The 16,430-nt window shown below is 37.6% G+C and overlaps 1 protein-coding gene across 9 annotated transcripts in view; it reads left to right on the plus strand.

Moving 5' to 3' along the window:
* The first annotated feature begins 3,479 nt into the window (after positions 1–3,479).
* Positions 3,480–16,430, plus strand: part of LOC135729749 (uncharacterized) — a 39,066-nt gene continuing 26,115 nt past the window's right edge. For 6 of the 9 annotated variants that reach the window (XR_010525744.2, XR_010525745.2, XM_065247575.1 and 3 more), the window contains exons 1-4: positions 3,480–3,661; positions 12,035–12,200; positions 12,328–12,461; positions 12,545–12,637. Coding sequence is in view for 7 of the 9 variants with exons in the window: in XM_065247575.1 (XP_065103647.1) it covers positions 3,595–3,661; positions 12,035–12,200; positions 12,328–12,461; positions 12,545–12,637 (460 nt within the window). In the remaining 2 variants the exon portion in view is untranslated. Of the gene's footprint in view, positions 3,662–11,674; positions 11,744–11,907; positions 11,949–12,034; positions 12,201–12,327; positions 12,462–12,544; positions 12,638–16,430 lie in introns of all 9 variants that reach the window. The other 3 variants (XM_065247580.1, XM_065247579.1, XM_065247581.1) reach the window with 3 other exon arrangements.

Consider the following 16,430-nt stretch of genomic DNA (forward strand, 5'->3'; position numbering starts at 1 on the left):
TGTGTTCAGGCACATTGTTGTTACGTTGTTATTTTGAGGTGACTAAAAATGATTGCGCCATTGACTAACTGAAACCTGCTCTTAACTCAATTGGCGCTATTTTAACATGTGCATGACCTAAGGCGTATGCCGTAAGCGCACTTACAGTATATCTAAATCCACTTTTGCTAGTTAGTATAAGACAGGAAAATGGTTGGCGTGCCCGGCGCATGGTCTGAAAGGGTCGTACATATTCTCTTAATAAGTAATATGTGTGTTTTGAGCTCAACATGCAATAAGGAGAAGATCCTGTCTGTGTTTCCCCTGTTTTTTGGCATGCCTTGTTCACCCTAATGTTCTCTGTGTTGCTTCATCCCGTTGTTAGTTTCCATGGACATTAATTGTAACCACACCCACCTTGTTAGGTTCTATGACAATTCATTGATTCTCCGCCTCTCTCTCTGTGTTTTTCAGCCTTTGTGTTTCAGCTGTGTTGTGTCAATCGTTGGCTTATGTAATGTGGATGTTTCTTGTTTCTATTGTGGTTTTCTGTTAATTCGTGGTTACACGTTTATAGTTTAATAAATCTTACACTGTATTTGCCTCGCCTGCATCCGTTTAAATAGTACAGACCCCTGAGACTGCCATAATCCTGTCGCAATAAACTAGAAAATCAGCTACAAGGATGGCAGGACCACAACAAAACTATTTTGCAAAATGTTTTTGTACTTTGTTGCAACAATGCATATTTAAAAAAGTGCTATATAAAATCAAATTAAGTATGGTTTGAATTGAATTCTTATTGTTGGAGAAAAACAATCCTTTGACTTTAAGTCATCTTTATTATTTTGTCAGTTGGTTGTTTTTATGTTACCATGGTGTTCAGCAGGAAACCTTTAACCACTTCCTCTCACAGTGTGTGTTCATATAACATGTATTACCCAACATTCACAATCCTTCTTCAAAATGTTTTGTTTTAGTTCAGTGCCATTTTGTACAAATAATACAATAATCCTTCATAAAATACTTATACAAATTATCTTCAACTGTTTTAAAGTATTAAAAGACATGCAGTGTCATTAATTAAGACATAATAATGTCAGATTCAGCAGTATTTACCCCTTTAGTCCACACATCTCTGTCTCTATTTTTTGTTGTTTGTGTTTGTTTTGTCAGACTTGCCTAGTTTCATCGTATATTGCTCTTGTCCTGCTTTTTCCAGACTCCTCTGTCATTGTGTCTTGTATGAGGCTCAGCAACCAGCGGTGTCTTTTCTTCTTTGTTTTGATGATTTTATGAAAGTGTTTACCCTTGGTTCTGCAGGTTTACCTGGGGTTACCAAGGGTTTCTGTTTAATTGCTTCAGAATAAAATGAAATGCCCAATGGAAAAACACATTTAAGTGACATGAGGCCTGCTGTATTGTTTTACTTATACTATAAAATAAACATAAGAATAAACATATTGTAAATATGTGTACACCCTCTCCATTCGCACATTATAAGGATAAAACCTATGCAACCTATTTTATACACGAAACCCTTCAGACTGAACCAAATTTTATTTCCAGGAAACTCAGCTGATGTATTGGTCATGACCCATTATAATGCTTTATATGCAAAGACAAAAATAACGACTTATTCCAGTAAGTATAACTTCATAGAAGAGAGGAAATAGGGTAAAAAGTTTATGTTGGAGTATAAGAATTTTCCTTGACTCGTCTTTGATGTTTATAGTCCTGTTGTCATAACAAACAACACTGACGCAATAGCAACAGAGCACTAAACAGGAAGAAAGGGGTGTAAAGATATAAAGGTGTGAAATTTTGAAATGCGTTACGTCACATCTGAAATTTTGTGTTTTGCCAAACTAATTAACACCAAAAAGGAAGAATGATAGTGAAGCTTATGTTAATATCATGTTAACAAAATATATAAAAAACATGCTAGAACAATATACAGTATATATAAATATACAGTTAATTAAGCGTGCAAGTGAATGATTCCAAATCAAGTAAATAATATCAAGGTAATTAATGTACTGTATATTACTTAAAGGCGGGATGTGTGATTTTTTTAAAAAACACTTTGGAAAAGGGAGTCCGGCCGACTACCAAAACCCACTTGTAGCCAATCAGCAGTAAGGGGCTTGTCTACTAACCGACATCGTTGCCTGCGTTGCGTTTGTGTGGGGCAGGTCTATCAAAAGAAGGTCCATATTCTCATGGGGATAGGGGGCTGTTTGATTAGGTGTTTTCAAATATCAACATTGGCTTTCAGAGATCATGCACCCCACCATCAAAGGTCACCTAACATGTATTTTTTTCCAAAATGTAATATTACATCTCAGGTGCCCCCAGCCTGAGTCATTTTAAATGCAAAATGCAAATGTAATCACTTTACTTTATTGTTAATTAAAAACGTGCGGTAATGAATTATGTAAAGATTTAAAAAAAGAAATTATTACCTATTGCAAAGGTCCTGTACAATCTGTTTGCTCAGAAAACACCCACAGTTTGTCCCATGACACTGTTGAGGTTTCATATTAGGGGAAACCTTAAGGTGAATTTCTCATATTAGGTGACCTTTAATCTCAATATATTACAGTACAACTATAAAGACATTTAAGAAAATAATAGTCTAAAAATGTTTTGACTAATACTCATCCAAATACATCTATTCATTCTCCAAAAACCAAATTATCCTCTGCAGGGGTGAGGGAGGGCTGATGTTTACCTCAGTAGACAGAATACATCCCAAACTGATGACCCATCGCTGCGAGAGAAAAACAAACTTTAGTATGTCTCATTTAAATCATGAGTCATCTGTGCATCTTTTTTAATGTAGTCATGTTTAAAGTGTTCAAACACGATTTTGTATTTTAGTATACAAACAATTCTGAGATACTCTATCAGTACAAGCAAAGAGTACCTATCAATCACATCCAAGGGTCAGTGATATACTGACCAGAGGTGGACAGCAGTGAAGTGTTTTTACTTTCTACTTAAGTAAATTTTTTAAATATCCGTACTTTATCTATGAAAACGTGTACTTCACTACAAAGCATATTATCATACTTTTAACTCCACTAATAATAAATAATAATAAACTAAAAAAGCTTATAATAAAAAAGCTTATAAATACAAGTTTTTTTTGTTTTATATTTAATAGTTTAATATATTAAAAATCTAGTACTTCCTTACTGAAATAAAACTTTTACTTATTTTACTTGAGATAAAGTAAAAGGGCACTAGATTTTTTAGAGAGTATTAAATGAAATTGTAGTGTAAAAATGTAGCGAAATAAAAAAAGTGTGATATTATAAAGTTTTCAAGTATCTATTTACTGTACTGTACTTGATTAGAGTAAAAATACCTCTGATACGGATTAATGTAATTATAATATACAGAGTCGCTCTATAAACACAACATCGAGAGTGAAAAAGGGGAAGTGTACTGTAGGTTAAATTGAAGTGGATTATGAAGAAGGAAGGGAGGTTTAGAAGGGTGGGACCATACATACCATCATCTCCACTGATCTACATTCATTCTCTCTCTATTAATGCTCTGAAGTTTCAAGCCTGTCGTGAACTCTACATTCAAACACACACAATCAGGATGTGTATGATATTTTTGGGAATCGTCTTTGGGTTGCTGTCCCTCTCCAGTTCAGACAATCTAACAGGTAAGAAAAATATTTTGATTGAAAATATAAAGTGTAGACTGTGTGTAGACTTGTGTTAGAAGTTAATAGAGTGTTGCAGTGGTACTTATCTGTGTCACTGTATGATGTATAAATACAGTACAGGTTGATTTTACAGTTATGTACCCGGACCAGTTGGCAGCTATTACTAAAAATGGTGTTATGGTACCTTGCTCAGGGGCACCACAGTCGCAACCCGCCAGTTGAGGTTCACCATCACGGTTTACATGTGGCTAAACTACATTTTAAAATAAAGTGATAGGAGAGATTGCAGCAATGAAATGAAACTTGTATCAAATTGTTTCTTTTTAACCCACTAACACTTTTCTCTTTTACATTGATTTACCTCTGTGGGGGATTTTGAGGTAATTTCCAGAAAATGAAAGTGAATGTAAGAGATGTATGCATGTTTTGAGGGGATGATGTTAAATGCTTGGTTGGTTTACTGCCCATGAGTTTTAACTAAACTTACTCATAACATCCTCATATTTCCTCACACACATCCCTACAGACTCACAGAAACACAGAAAGTTGTGCTCCACTGAACAGTTTCTCTATAGAGACTCTTACATTAAATTCTTCCATCATACAGTAGGAGAGAAAAGAAAGAAAACAATTTTAAAAGTCAAAGTGTTATAAAAATAGAATAAAATACTTTCTGGCGAAAAGTTGAATGTGAATAAGGGAAGATTGTGGTCACTGGATGTTTTTTGCATTATGGCAATGAAAGCTGCTCCACAGATTTATCATGCTGTAGTGACTGTATGAAGATCAATATAATTATAAATATTTTCCTGCTATTGAGAAATATTTAAAAATGGAAAAAGTGTAAAACGTCTATTTTTTGAGGAAAATTAAGTCAAATTGTTAGTAGTGAATAAATCTGATGTCACCTCCATTTTAGACTCTACTACAATATCCTCATATGAGCTTTAGTCATTTATACTTGACGTGCTCCCCATTGTACCACTGTCTTTAAAACAACAGGGGGCGATGAAGAGCAATGTCCTCTAAAGACTACTTGGGGATGCGTAGGTATCATTTCAAAAGTTTGGGGAGGATGAAATGGCTAGTGTTATATCTGTTTTTTACCCTTGTGTAAATCTTAATTTTTTTTTTTTGCTTTAAAAATACAACAGCTTGCCACTGGGACAGTACCCTGTAGTTAAGATTAGGTATTAGGTAGGAGTATGGGATGCAGAATATGGTCATGAAGAATAAGGAATTAATAATGTGCTTTCTAAGTAGCCTACTATTAAACAGCCAATATACAAGCTAATAAACGATAGCTAAGAAGTTGTTCTTCATACTAATTTGTTACATATTTTTTCTATATATTACTAATTACACCTTTTTATGATTGGCCCAAGTAACGGCTGAAGGGCTTTATTCACAATACAGCACTTGCCTCGAGTACCTTATTGCTTTTATTAAACGGTTACCACACAGTATTAAAGTAAAAAAATGTATTAGTGCAACTTTCATGAAGTTAAATCAATAAAAGCATTCCTTTTGCTTGTCAGCAGCCATATCACCCTGTAGCCCAAGACAGCTTGCCCACTAAAGCTAAGCAGGGCTGAGCCTGGTTAGTACTTGGATGGGAGACCACCTGGGAAAACCAGGTTGCTGCCCCAGTATAGTGACGGGGATACTGTCAAAAAAAAGCACCGTCCTTCGGATGAGACGTTAAACTGAGGTCCTGACTCTCTGTGGTCATTAAAAATCCCAGGATGTCCTTCGAAAAAGAGTAGGGGTGTGCCCCGGCATCCTGGCCAAACTTGCCCATTGGCCTACTAATCATCCCTCATACTAATTGGCTATATCACTCGGTCTCCTCTCCACTAATAAGCTGGTGTGTGGTGGGCGTTCTGGCGCAATATGGCTGCTGTCGCATCATCCAGGTGGATGCTGCACATTGGTGGTGGTTGAGGAGATTCCCCCATTCATATGTAAAGCGCTTTGAGCACTGGAAAAGCGCTATATAAATGTAACTAACTAGAAAGAAATAGTCCCTGACCGTGAACAACAACGTTCTTATGTGTAATATGCATGAAATCTCAAATAAAAACAACAAACCATTCACAAACTTTGCTAATGGTGCAGTGATAAATAGAACCGTTGGGTGAAGCGGTCTAAGTGTTTTATCGTGAATAAAGCACAGCTATTGACCAATCAGAATCAAGGATCGGAACTAACCGTTTTATAAAATCCTACAAACACTTATGTATTAGTAGATTTTATACAAGGTATAAAAATGCAATAGCAGACAGGTGTTAAAAGCCACATCTGACAAACCTAGGGTGTCTGTTTCTTGCTCATTCTTGACAACATATAAAAACGTAAAATTAGTGGAATAATGAAAGAACACCCCATAAATTAAGATCATACCTATCAGCATACTTGATTGAATTATATTATGTAGAATTGGCAGAGTTAAACATGCTGTAAACGCTGTTAAGGAAAATACACAGAAAATCGGTGAATGTTTGTCCAAGAAGCTTTTGTTTCCCTATATTTTACATCAAAACTTGCTAATTAGTAAACAAGAGCAAAAGGGGAAGTTACTTAACACTGGGCAACACAATTCAGATACCACATGCTTACGCTGCTTGACTTTTTCGTAAAAAAAGGAGTGAAGAGTTTTTTGCTGCTTTGAACTCATCGCAACCTCTATAAATGTTGAATACAGTGCGGACCACGGATGCTAGCTATGGCATGTGATCTTCTTCTTCTTCGATGAGTTTTACTGGCAGTTTGCATGCAATAAATGTGCATTACCACCATCTACTGGACAGAGATGACCGCCATCATTGGGATGGGAATAATAATAATAATAATAATAATAAATTTAAAAATAAAAAACTAAATTCTACTTGCTAATTGGAGCGTTGATGACGTAACGTCCTTAAAATTCTGGCTCCTGAGCATCCTCCATGACATTGAGAAAAACCTCAGGTGTTTCTCAATGTCAAGGATACTTTCTTGGCAGGACTGGTCTTTCCATGTCACTTCCTTCAGAGGCTAGGAACAGGGTAGCAAGTGCACGTCATTGCGTCATTACGTCAGTGAAAAGGTCTGCTTTCAGTGCTGCGCGCATAGGATTGTGGGTGATTTGAGAGTGCGAAGAGCGGGAAGGATACACATATGCATCCTTTCCTGTATATGGGATATTTTTCCGAACAAAGGACTCAGTCCTTGATTTACATTCTGAGGATCCTAAACATTGGATCAGTCCTTCTTCAGATGCCGATGACATAGCATCCTCGAAATTCTGGCTTCCGAGGATCCTTCCTTGACATTGAGAAACACCTCTCATGTTTCCTAGTGCTTGAACTTCATGTATAGACTATCTTAATTTTAAATCATTTTGCATTTATATACATTGCTCCATTAAAACCTCAACATGTCGTGAACACAACTTTCCAATAAAAAAAAGTGTGGGGGACAAATGTACTTTTTTTATAAATGTGAGTGGGACATGTCCCCCGCGTAATCTACAACCCTGGTGTGATCGTGTGCAAACCAGTGTGAGATCAGCATTCGATCAGAGCTCACCAAATCTGTAGTTGTGAAAAAGCCCAGGATACATCAAAGAGGCTCACAGATGCCTCACCGACCCAAGACAAATATCTAGCATGCTAAATATCTGGAGCTGTTTTCTGACTTGACATCCTGAGTGGCAGCCAATGAGAGCATGGGTTTATGTTATGTGAAGATAAATAGCTGAAGCAACATACTGTCGCCCTTTTGAATCGATGTTGAACATTTATAAGTTATTTTGTAGGAGGGAATTAGAAAACAGAAAAAAAGATGTTCTTTTCTTTTATGGAGAAAATTGCTTACTGAAAAGTCATATTTTCCTTTTAAATCATATTATTTTATATATTAAGTTTCCAGTTGATTAATGAAAGTGGTCTCAGATTAAGTCCAATATTACCAGTTTTGAGATTTAAATAAATTTAAATTTATTTTGAAACACTAAAAAGGCTTTCAAATCCTAAAGATCAGGACTATGGACTATCACAATGCTTTAAAATCATCTTATAAAAGAACTGTATTAATGATATGCAAAAATAGTGAAATATTCAAAAATTCGATCTGCAATAATTATTCTAAAAGAAAAAATGCTATTGACATGATGTGTTCATTTGTTCATTTGAATGTTCAGGTTTTTATGCGTCACCGAAGGGTTTAGGAATACTGTCACAAGTCCTGTCTAAGTCTGCCCTTTTAGGGCGTTTTCACATTAGCACTTTTGGTGCGCACCCGGGTTCGATTGACGTCAGAGTTCGGTACATTTGGATGATGTGAATGCTGTCTTCCGAATTCGGGTGCGTACCCGCGAAACGTACTCGAGTCCGCTTAAAAAGGGTGGTCTGGGGTCCGGTTCATGTGAACTCCAGAACATTTAGCTGCTGATGTGAGCGCAATCGTACCAAATTGCGGAAGTGAACCGCTGTTAATTACGTATTATGTGGAATGTCCCCAAGATACCAAAACAGACGTGTGTTTGTGCGTGCACTTACCTTGACAACAAAATGCATAGAATGCTTGCTTGGTAAATGGTAAATGGACTGCATTTATATAGCGCTTTTAACAGACCTATGGCCATCCAAAGCGCTTTACAAGTTTTTGCCTCACATTCACCCATTCACGCACACATTCATACACCGACGGCGGTGTCAGCCATGCAAGGCGCCATCCAGCTCGTCGGGAGCAGCTGGGGTTAGGTGTCTTGCTCAAGGACACCTCGACACTTGGTCCGGTGGAGCCGGGGATTGAACCACCAACCTTTCGGTTTGTAGACAACCTACATGAACCACTGAGCCACTGCTTGACTTTTGTTCTTATTTTTTAAACGTTTGGTTTTGTTTTCAAAGAAATAATACAGAAACACACTTGTGTCTGTCTGCTGCAAATATACTAAAGTCGTTTCGACGACAACGGGCTGTCCGCCGACGTCAATTTTTGCGGAGGCATTAAGAAATCATCTCTCTGCTTGCAGTTCATCAATCACGCTTGTCGTCTTCTCGTTTACAGCGGTTGCCAAGCAACATGAGTCCACGCCGTCTGCAGCTTGCAAGCGTCCTGCGGTTCAGATGCAAAAATAATATGTAAACACAGTCCATGGGGGGCATGGGGAGGGGGGAGCAATCGAACTTGGGTTCGGACCAGGCAATTGCACCAAATGTGAAACCGCCCTCAGTGTGCCTTGTTCCTTTGTTGCTCTGCCCCCTTGTTTGTTGCCATGGACATTAGCCATTTCTCAATGTCAAGGAAGGATCCTCGGAAGCCAGAATTTCGAGGATGCTACATCATCGACGTCCGTCGGAGGACTGTTCCAATGTCGAGGATCCTTGAAATTTCAGCCAAGGACTGAGTCCTTTGTTCGAGAAATATCCCATGTACAGGAAAGGATGCATATGTGTATCCTTCGTGCTCTTCCGGGGGTGAAATCACCCACAATCCTATGCGCGCAGCACCGAAAGCACACCTATCATTGACGCAATGACGTAATGAAGTGCACTTGCTAGCCTGTTTCATTTAACATGTTCTTCTAATGCTTAAGAGGAGCCTCACCTAGCTGCTGTAGGAAGTGACCTGTAAGGACTAGTCCTGCCAAGGAAGTATCCTTGACATTGAGAAACGACCATTCACTGATTCTCTACTCCCTCCTTGTTTTCTTTCATAGTTATTCATTGTCTCTGCTTTGTGATTGGTTCTTGTAAATACCCTGTCTATTCATTGCATGTTTATCAGTTGTTGTTAATGCTTGCTGTTTTGTGTTCCTGTCTTGTGTTCCTGCCCGTATACCTGCCCGTGTACCTGTGCCCTATTTGGATTTTAAATAAAACTCTAAGCTGCATTTGGATTCGCCACCTTGTCTTGCCTTCCTGTGACAAATACAGTACTTCTGTAGAGTGCTCATTAATGCTTTTTCACTTCGTCTTTTACAGAGTGTAATGTAAAATATGCATGAAAATGTTGGCAATTTAGATTGCAGACTAATTTAAGTATTTGAAGTTTTAACACTGCCGGGTTGTCTGATTTTTTTCTGGCTCGTGTGTTATTTTGACGTGCTCCACATCACCACATCATGAGAGATTTGTTAGCTTGCTGCTATAGTTATTTAAGTTAATACATTATAGAGCTAAACGAGAAGGACACTGAGAACAACATTTATTATATGCTGTGTGGTTAGAATGAACCAGATTAAGATTAACTTTTTTATTACAGTCACAGTCTTTTCAAGAACCAGAATTTTTTAAATGAAAATAGAGTATACGGTTAATATTCACATTTGTTCTCTTTTAATAGAAAATAGTTTTTTTGTCTTTTGTCATTGCATGACTAAAATATAAGTTTAATTGCAGTTGAAAGCCATATTCTTATTATAAACAACTATTGAGTGGATAACCATCAATATGAGAATATCTATCTAAAATGTTCCAGTTACATATGAACAGCTCAGAACCAAAAGCCATGTAAGTGCGTCTAACATGTTTTCTTGTAAATGAGCAGTTTTTATCAGACTCTTAAAGGTCCCGTTCTTTTTGTGTTTTTGAAGCTTTGATTGTGTTTACAGTGCGCAATATAACATGTGTTCATGGTTCACATGTAAAAAACGCTATATTGTATAGCGCTGTTTTCACTGTCCTCAAAACGGGCTGATGTCTTCCTTGTTCGATGAAATCCCTCCTTCAGAAATACGTATCGAGTTCTGATTGTGTAGTTTGTTTAGTGTGTTGTGAGCATCTTAGCGTGCCGTTAGCTTAGCTGGTGACTGACGGATTTCTGTGGGCGGAGTTTAGTCAAAAAACTGTTTGCCTGACGTCATTAATGCAGGAAGTAGAGTTCTGTAGTCCAAACCGGCCATTCGCTGTAGGCTTTGAAAGGCGAATTCTTTTAAAGAAAATATATTGCCTGGCAGTGAACTTTGAGCTTTATCATTTTACAGGTATTATTTATGCTACTATAGCTACATTACACACTAACTAGGGTTTAAAAAATGGGATCATGAAGAACATGACCTGATTGATTCTGCCAACATGTTTTTGAATGGACTAAGGCTGGGATTAAGCGAACTGAACTTTGCAGCAAAAGTTTTTTATGAACGTATAGTATCTACCATCAAGAGAATTGTGACGAGAGCATTCGGTTAATATTCTGTGGCTTCTAGAAGCTTTTGCATCTGAGTTCCTCATATGTAACCTCCTTCCCTGATAAAAACACTGTGGTGAGTAATGACACTAAGGGTTCGTTCTTGTGAGTCCCAATTGCCTGCGATATGTATTTAGAAAAGGCCAATAAAATTTGAATATTATATAAGTAAAACAGAATATTATGGTATAAATAATGCTATGCGATAGTCTAAACATATAGCAGTAACAATACAAAAAGACAAACCTGCTTTATCAACAAAACCGCAATCAAAATGTAACATTGCAGACTCCTCTTACAAATAAAATAGTTAACATTTTACAGTAGTAAGATAATACACTTTACGCCTAAAGACTAAAACACATGTTTGAGCTGTCTCAACTGAAAATAACTTGCACTGACAGATCTTAAAATATGACAGCGGCATTGATTTGTCTCAAGATACACATTAGTAATGTTTTTATCTAAGGTATGTTAATGCTTAAACATCTTAATGTACTGTAACTAAGGCATAGTCCTGGTTTTATCTAGGCCTTGACTGTGAAACCAGACCTTGGCAGATGTAATTTCTAAATAGCATATTTTATGATTACAATCTCTACTCACATTCATCCTGATCTGAAGGGGCTGGACAGTCCCAGTAAACTCGCCAGTGTTGCCCACTTTGTTAACAAATCAACAGTTTCTCTCACTGTTTTATGGTTATATGTGGTTTATTGTTACAAGTCATGGGCTGGGACCTCAATATTTAACCAAGCTTTTAATTCCATATACTTCAAACGGTGATCTTCTGAAATCTTCTGGTCTTCTAATTGTTCCCTCAACTTGTTTAAGATTGATGGGAGACTGGGCTTTTTCTTCATAAGCTCCAAAACTTTGGATTTCTTTACCGATTGACATTAGGCAAGCTATATCTCTTGGTATTTTAAAATCTTAGCTTAAAAATGATTTCTTTAGGTTAGCTTTTAATTGATTTATGGTCTTTTTCTGTTTATTTTACAGTGTGTCTCTTTAATTTTAATCTGTTTGTGTGCTGTATCTTTGTTGTTTTAATTGTTTCTGTACAGCACTTTGAGATGTACATTTAAAGGCGCTATAAAAAACAAAGGTTATAATTATATTATTATTATTATTATTATTATTATTATTATATAATAGAAAAGCATTATTTTTAATATGTTTGTCTGCCGGTAGTGACGTCACGTAGCTGCAGTTATATGGGAGTGTTTCATGTGGAGGGAAGAGCTCGCTACAATCTGACGTATGAAGATGCCAAGAGGTTGTGTGAACACCTGTCAGCTACAATAGCACCAAAGGACCAGCTGGAGAGAGCTTATAATGCAGGACTGCAGACGTGCAGGTTAGACATTAGTTATTCATCTACAAGTCCATCCAATCATATCTAGAGCCTTTTTATTTAGTATTATCATCTACATTATACTGTGAGCATTGATTTTATTGTCATATTTGAAAACTTTTCTCTGTAGGTACGGCTGGATAAGTAACAGTCAGCCGGTGATCCTCCGTCACAGGCCATATAAATTCTGCGCCGGCCACCAAACCGGCATTGTGACTTGGGAAAACACTCGTCGTGCTGACGCCTTCTGTTACGATAAAAACGGTCTGATTTGTGTTACTAACCATGTGATGAACCTTGTAAATGTTCAGTTAACATTTTATTAATGAAACCAGTTTTATTTACAGATTCATCAGTGAAAGACTGTTCAGCTAGGTCTGGGATTTATTTACCTGGATCTGCGAGTTTAAATACATTAGATGGTGACTCTGCATCTGCAGGTATGTTATTTCCAGGGCCGGCGTCATGGGGGGGCATTCGCGGGCAGTGCCCCCCCGAACAGGTTGTTGTGCCCCCCCTACAAAGTTTTTAATTACTTTAAAATATATATAGAATAATTAAAATAAATTAAACATTGAATGTTTCATGACTTGTAATGTAATCAAATGAGGAAAATATAGTTGATATATGTTTTCTTTAATTAAAATAGACCAGTTTCTCTGATTGGATGTGTTGCCGCGTCTCACCCATCTTACGTCTGTAGCCAATCAGGTTGTCTGTAGCATATTTGTGACTTGATACTAGCAACGTGTTTTTTCGCGGCATTTTATGGATCGTGTAAAATATGGATATTAGAACATTTAGAATGAACCAGCACCGCCTGCTCCATCTTCATGCAAACACAGACTGGCTCAAACTCAGAGATTAGAGGTTGAGGTGGAATTTACAAATCTACAGGACACTTTTTTAAGGAAGTATTGTTCTTACACGCCGTTTTCAGCTATTTCAAAGGTAAGTTAGCGTTGTTTTAAATTACGTAAGCTTAATGTGAAGTGTGGCTATAGACCGTTAACTGCATTACGACGTGATTATGGTAAAGCAGCTTTTTTAAAGCTAGGACGCGCTGCACTATGAAACTCATTCATTTCAATGGCTTGCGCCGCGCGAGGGCGGTTTGTTGTTGCGTCAAGTGAGCGCAGCGGAGCTCAGCTTGCGCTCACGCCGTGGTCGAAGTTCAATAGTTTTGCGCATAGTTTGTGGTCTTTTGCACTTTATACGGGAAATGAGCTGACAGTCTGTACCAGTTGTATGAGTGTGTGCTTGCTGTATTTGTTGTTTTAATGTCTTGTTTTTGCAAGTTATTGTTGCTATTGCGTGCCCCCTGTTGGAAGCCGAGTGCCCCCCTGTTAGTTATGGTCTGGCGCCGGCTCTGGTTATTTCACAATAACATTTAAAGTTCACATCTAGCAAGCTTTTGAAAATCGAGCCATGTCATGGATGGTTTGTTATTATGAGTGTATTGTTGTTGTTTTTTAAAATATAATTTATAATTCAATATTTATCTCTTCAGGTGCAGGTGTTGATAGGGGCATATAGAAATATACAGTGGTGGGCCGTCAGGACCAGCAGGGCCTTCTCTGCTGGCCCTAAAATAAAATCAAAAATAATTTTTTCCCCAACAACAAAGTGTTAAATGTTTTTCTTTAGTATGCTATTTTTTTCATTGGTGTAATGTCCGCAAAATTCGTTAGTTTTGTTGAGGTTGAACCGGAGTACCCTCAAAAATTCACATGAAAAGCAGCTTATTCAGCTGGGGCCAGCTCTACAGATACTGCTAGGCTTGTGTTGAAGGACAACACATCTGATTTGTTACAATCATTAGTGACAGAAACATCAACCAATCAAATTTTGACGTTTATTGACAGCACGTCCTCCGGGTCTAGCGACGTGCCCAGCGCTACCCCTGACGTCTGTCGTCAATTTCCAACGTGAGCGCGAAATTCAGTTATTAAAGAAAATGACATCCGCTGTTGCAGATACACGCGATCTTTTTGCCCCAGCACAAGAAGTTATTTTGTTGGCCGTGTTTACTTTTTAATACGAGTAAAGGTACATGGAATGATTCTGGCTTTGACAGTCTGAACAGCTTCACGAAGGCAGCTCTTAAACACCAAGGCTCCGAGCGCCATAATAATGTCAGTCATGCATTTAAAAACTTTTGGTGAAAGTCTTGTGGATTTGGAACTTAACGAGTAGAGAAAACGGGAGATCAGCGTCCACAATGAGAGGGTCAGAAAGAACCGGGACATTCTGAAGCGTCTTAGTGAGTGACTGTGTTCTCTTTTTGGGAGACGATGAAGATTCGCTGAACAGGGGTAATTACTTGGAATTGTTAACGCTATAGCGGAGCATGATGCTGACTTGCGATCATCTTGCCACGGCCACAGTTTTTACAGGACCGTCAGGAAAAATCAAAACCATATAATAAATGCAGTGTCAGAAGTGTTAAATTATCACATCAAAGAAAAAAAATAAAATAATTCTGTGGCAGTTATGGTGGATGAGACGACTGAGTTCAGTAACACAGCGCAGCTCTTATGTCCTCGGGTATGTGACTGAAAAGTGACGGGTGAGTGCTTTACTACTTGTCGAGTATTGTATCATGCAGATTGTGGTTTGTATCTCATAATAAGCATTATTAAGGGCTTATGCACATTGTTATTGAGTGGTTCGTGTTGCACTGATAGTAGCCTGTAGCATGTGGATGTGACACTATGCACACAGTGTGCAGGGGATTACATGATACATGCAGTGAAATGTAGTCTGAGTTCAACCCACCCTTACCTAGCATACTGTTTTAGGCTTATTGTTGATCAGCTGTCATGTTGCTGAGTGCCTGTATGTGCGGCCGAATATATGCATTATTTGCATATGGGTGTGTTAGCTGTAACAGATGAGTATATACACTGTAAAAAGTCATTCTGCAGGCTTGTAGATTTTATGAAATTGAATATGTAAACTTTATTTAATAAAATTAATTTCATGTAGTTTGTTATTTTTTTTGTGTTAAAATTCTTTAAAAATGACTGGAATAAAAACAACTTATTGTTTTTGTGAAGGATTTAGCTATTCTTATTGTGTATCTGCGCATGTAGCGAATACTGAATAAATCCAACGTAATATTAATCAGCTGTTTTAAATCAAAAACCATTCCGGGTTGTATTGCAGGTCGTGAGCGCTGAGCAGACGGATTTAGGAAATATTTCTGTTATTGTGCCAAAATTCAAAGTTTTGAAAGCATTTCAGTCGAGAATGTATGTTTTTTAAACAAGAATCTGCAGTAGGTTCATAAAGATATCGCCTATTTAAACATTTCCTTCGAGTTTTTGGCGATGGGAGCTCCAGATAATCAGCCGGCGCTCCGCGCGTAAATATACCGGACAACGTCGCCTCACCTCGGCCAGTGTCGTTGAAAATCTCCGCTGGCTGTGACGTCAATGTAGTGTTTAAACTGTGGATAAAATTCATTTCGGGTAAATTTAACGGGCAATCTTAAGTCTTATAAGTCTATAAGCAGGGTTTCTTTGTATAATTTGTTTGTGATTTGTAAATATTAATTACAATAAGGATTAATATGAACTGGGTTTGGACGTAACTTCAGCTTTAGGACCCAGGAGGTCGCATATCTAGGATGCATTCGTCGATTCGCATGCTGCGATTGGTGGTCCAGATGCAACTCATTTTGAGTGACAGAAAAACTGACCAATCATACTGTTCCTCTGAATGGGTGGGTTCTCTTATCACTAACTCTCATAGATATGTATCATGTATGTATCTATTATGACAAATTCTGCTCGCTCTCTCGCTTGGTTCGTGTTATAAAAATAAATGTGACTTTACTGCGGTCTTTTTCGGTTTATTTAGTTTTGTGTTAACTATATCCACAAAGTATTCGAATAAATTGGTAATGTAAAACTAATCTTCGCTGTAAATTATGCTCAATTGCGACGCCATGTGTTGAATTTTCCCGCGAGTACAGTATCATTACTGAGGGGAAATATAACATTATTCATTTAATTCCACAAAAGGTGAGTAAGATATTAAATGTATAAGTTGTCTTTTTAAAATGTTTAAGCTTTCTACATAATGTAAATTGAACATTCACTATTGATTTCGCGACCTATTATCTAAATTGTGTGTTCATGAAGGCCTGTAACGTACTGCAGCTTCCTGCAGGCAACGTGAAACATTGCTGAGGGAGAACTTTATTCACAACAAAAGGTGAGGAATATT

Source organism: Paramisgurnus dabryanus, chromosome 11 (assembly GCF_030506205.2).
Source record: "Paramisgurnus dabryanus chromosome 11, PD_genome_1.1, whole genome shotgun sequence".
Classification (NCBI taxonomy): Eukaryota; Metazoa; Chordata; class Actinopteri; order Cypriniformes; family Cobitidae; genus Paramisgurnus; species Paramisgurnus dabryanus.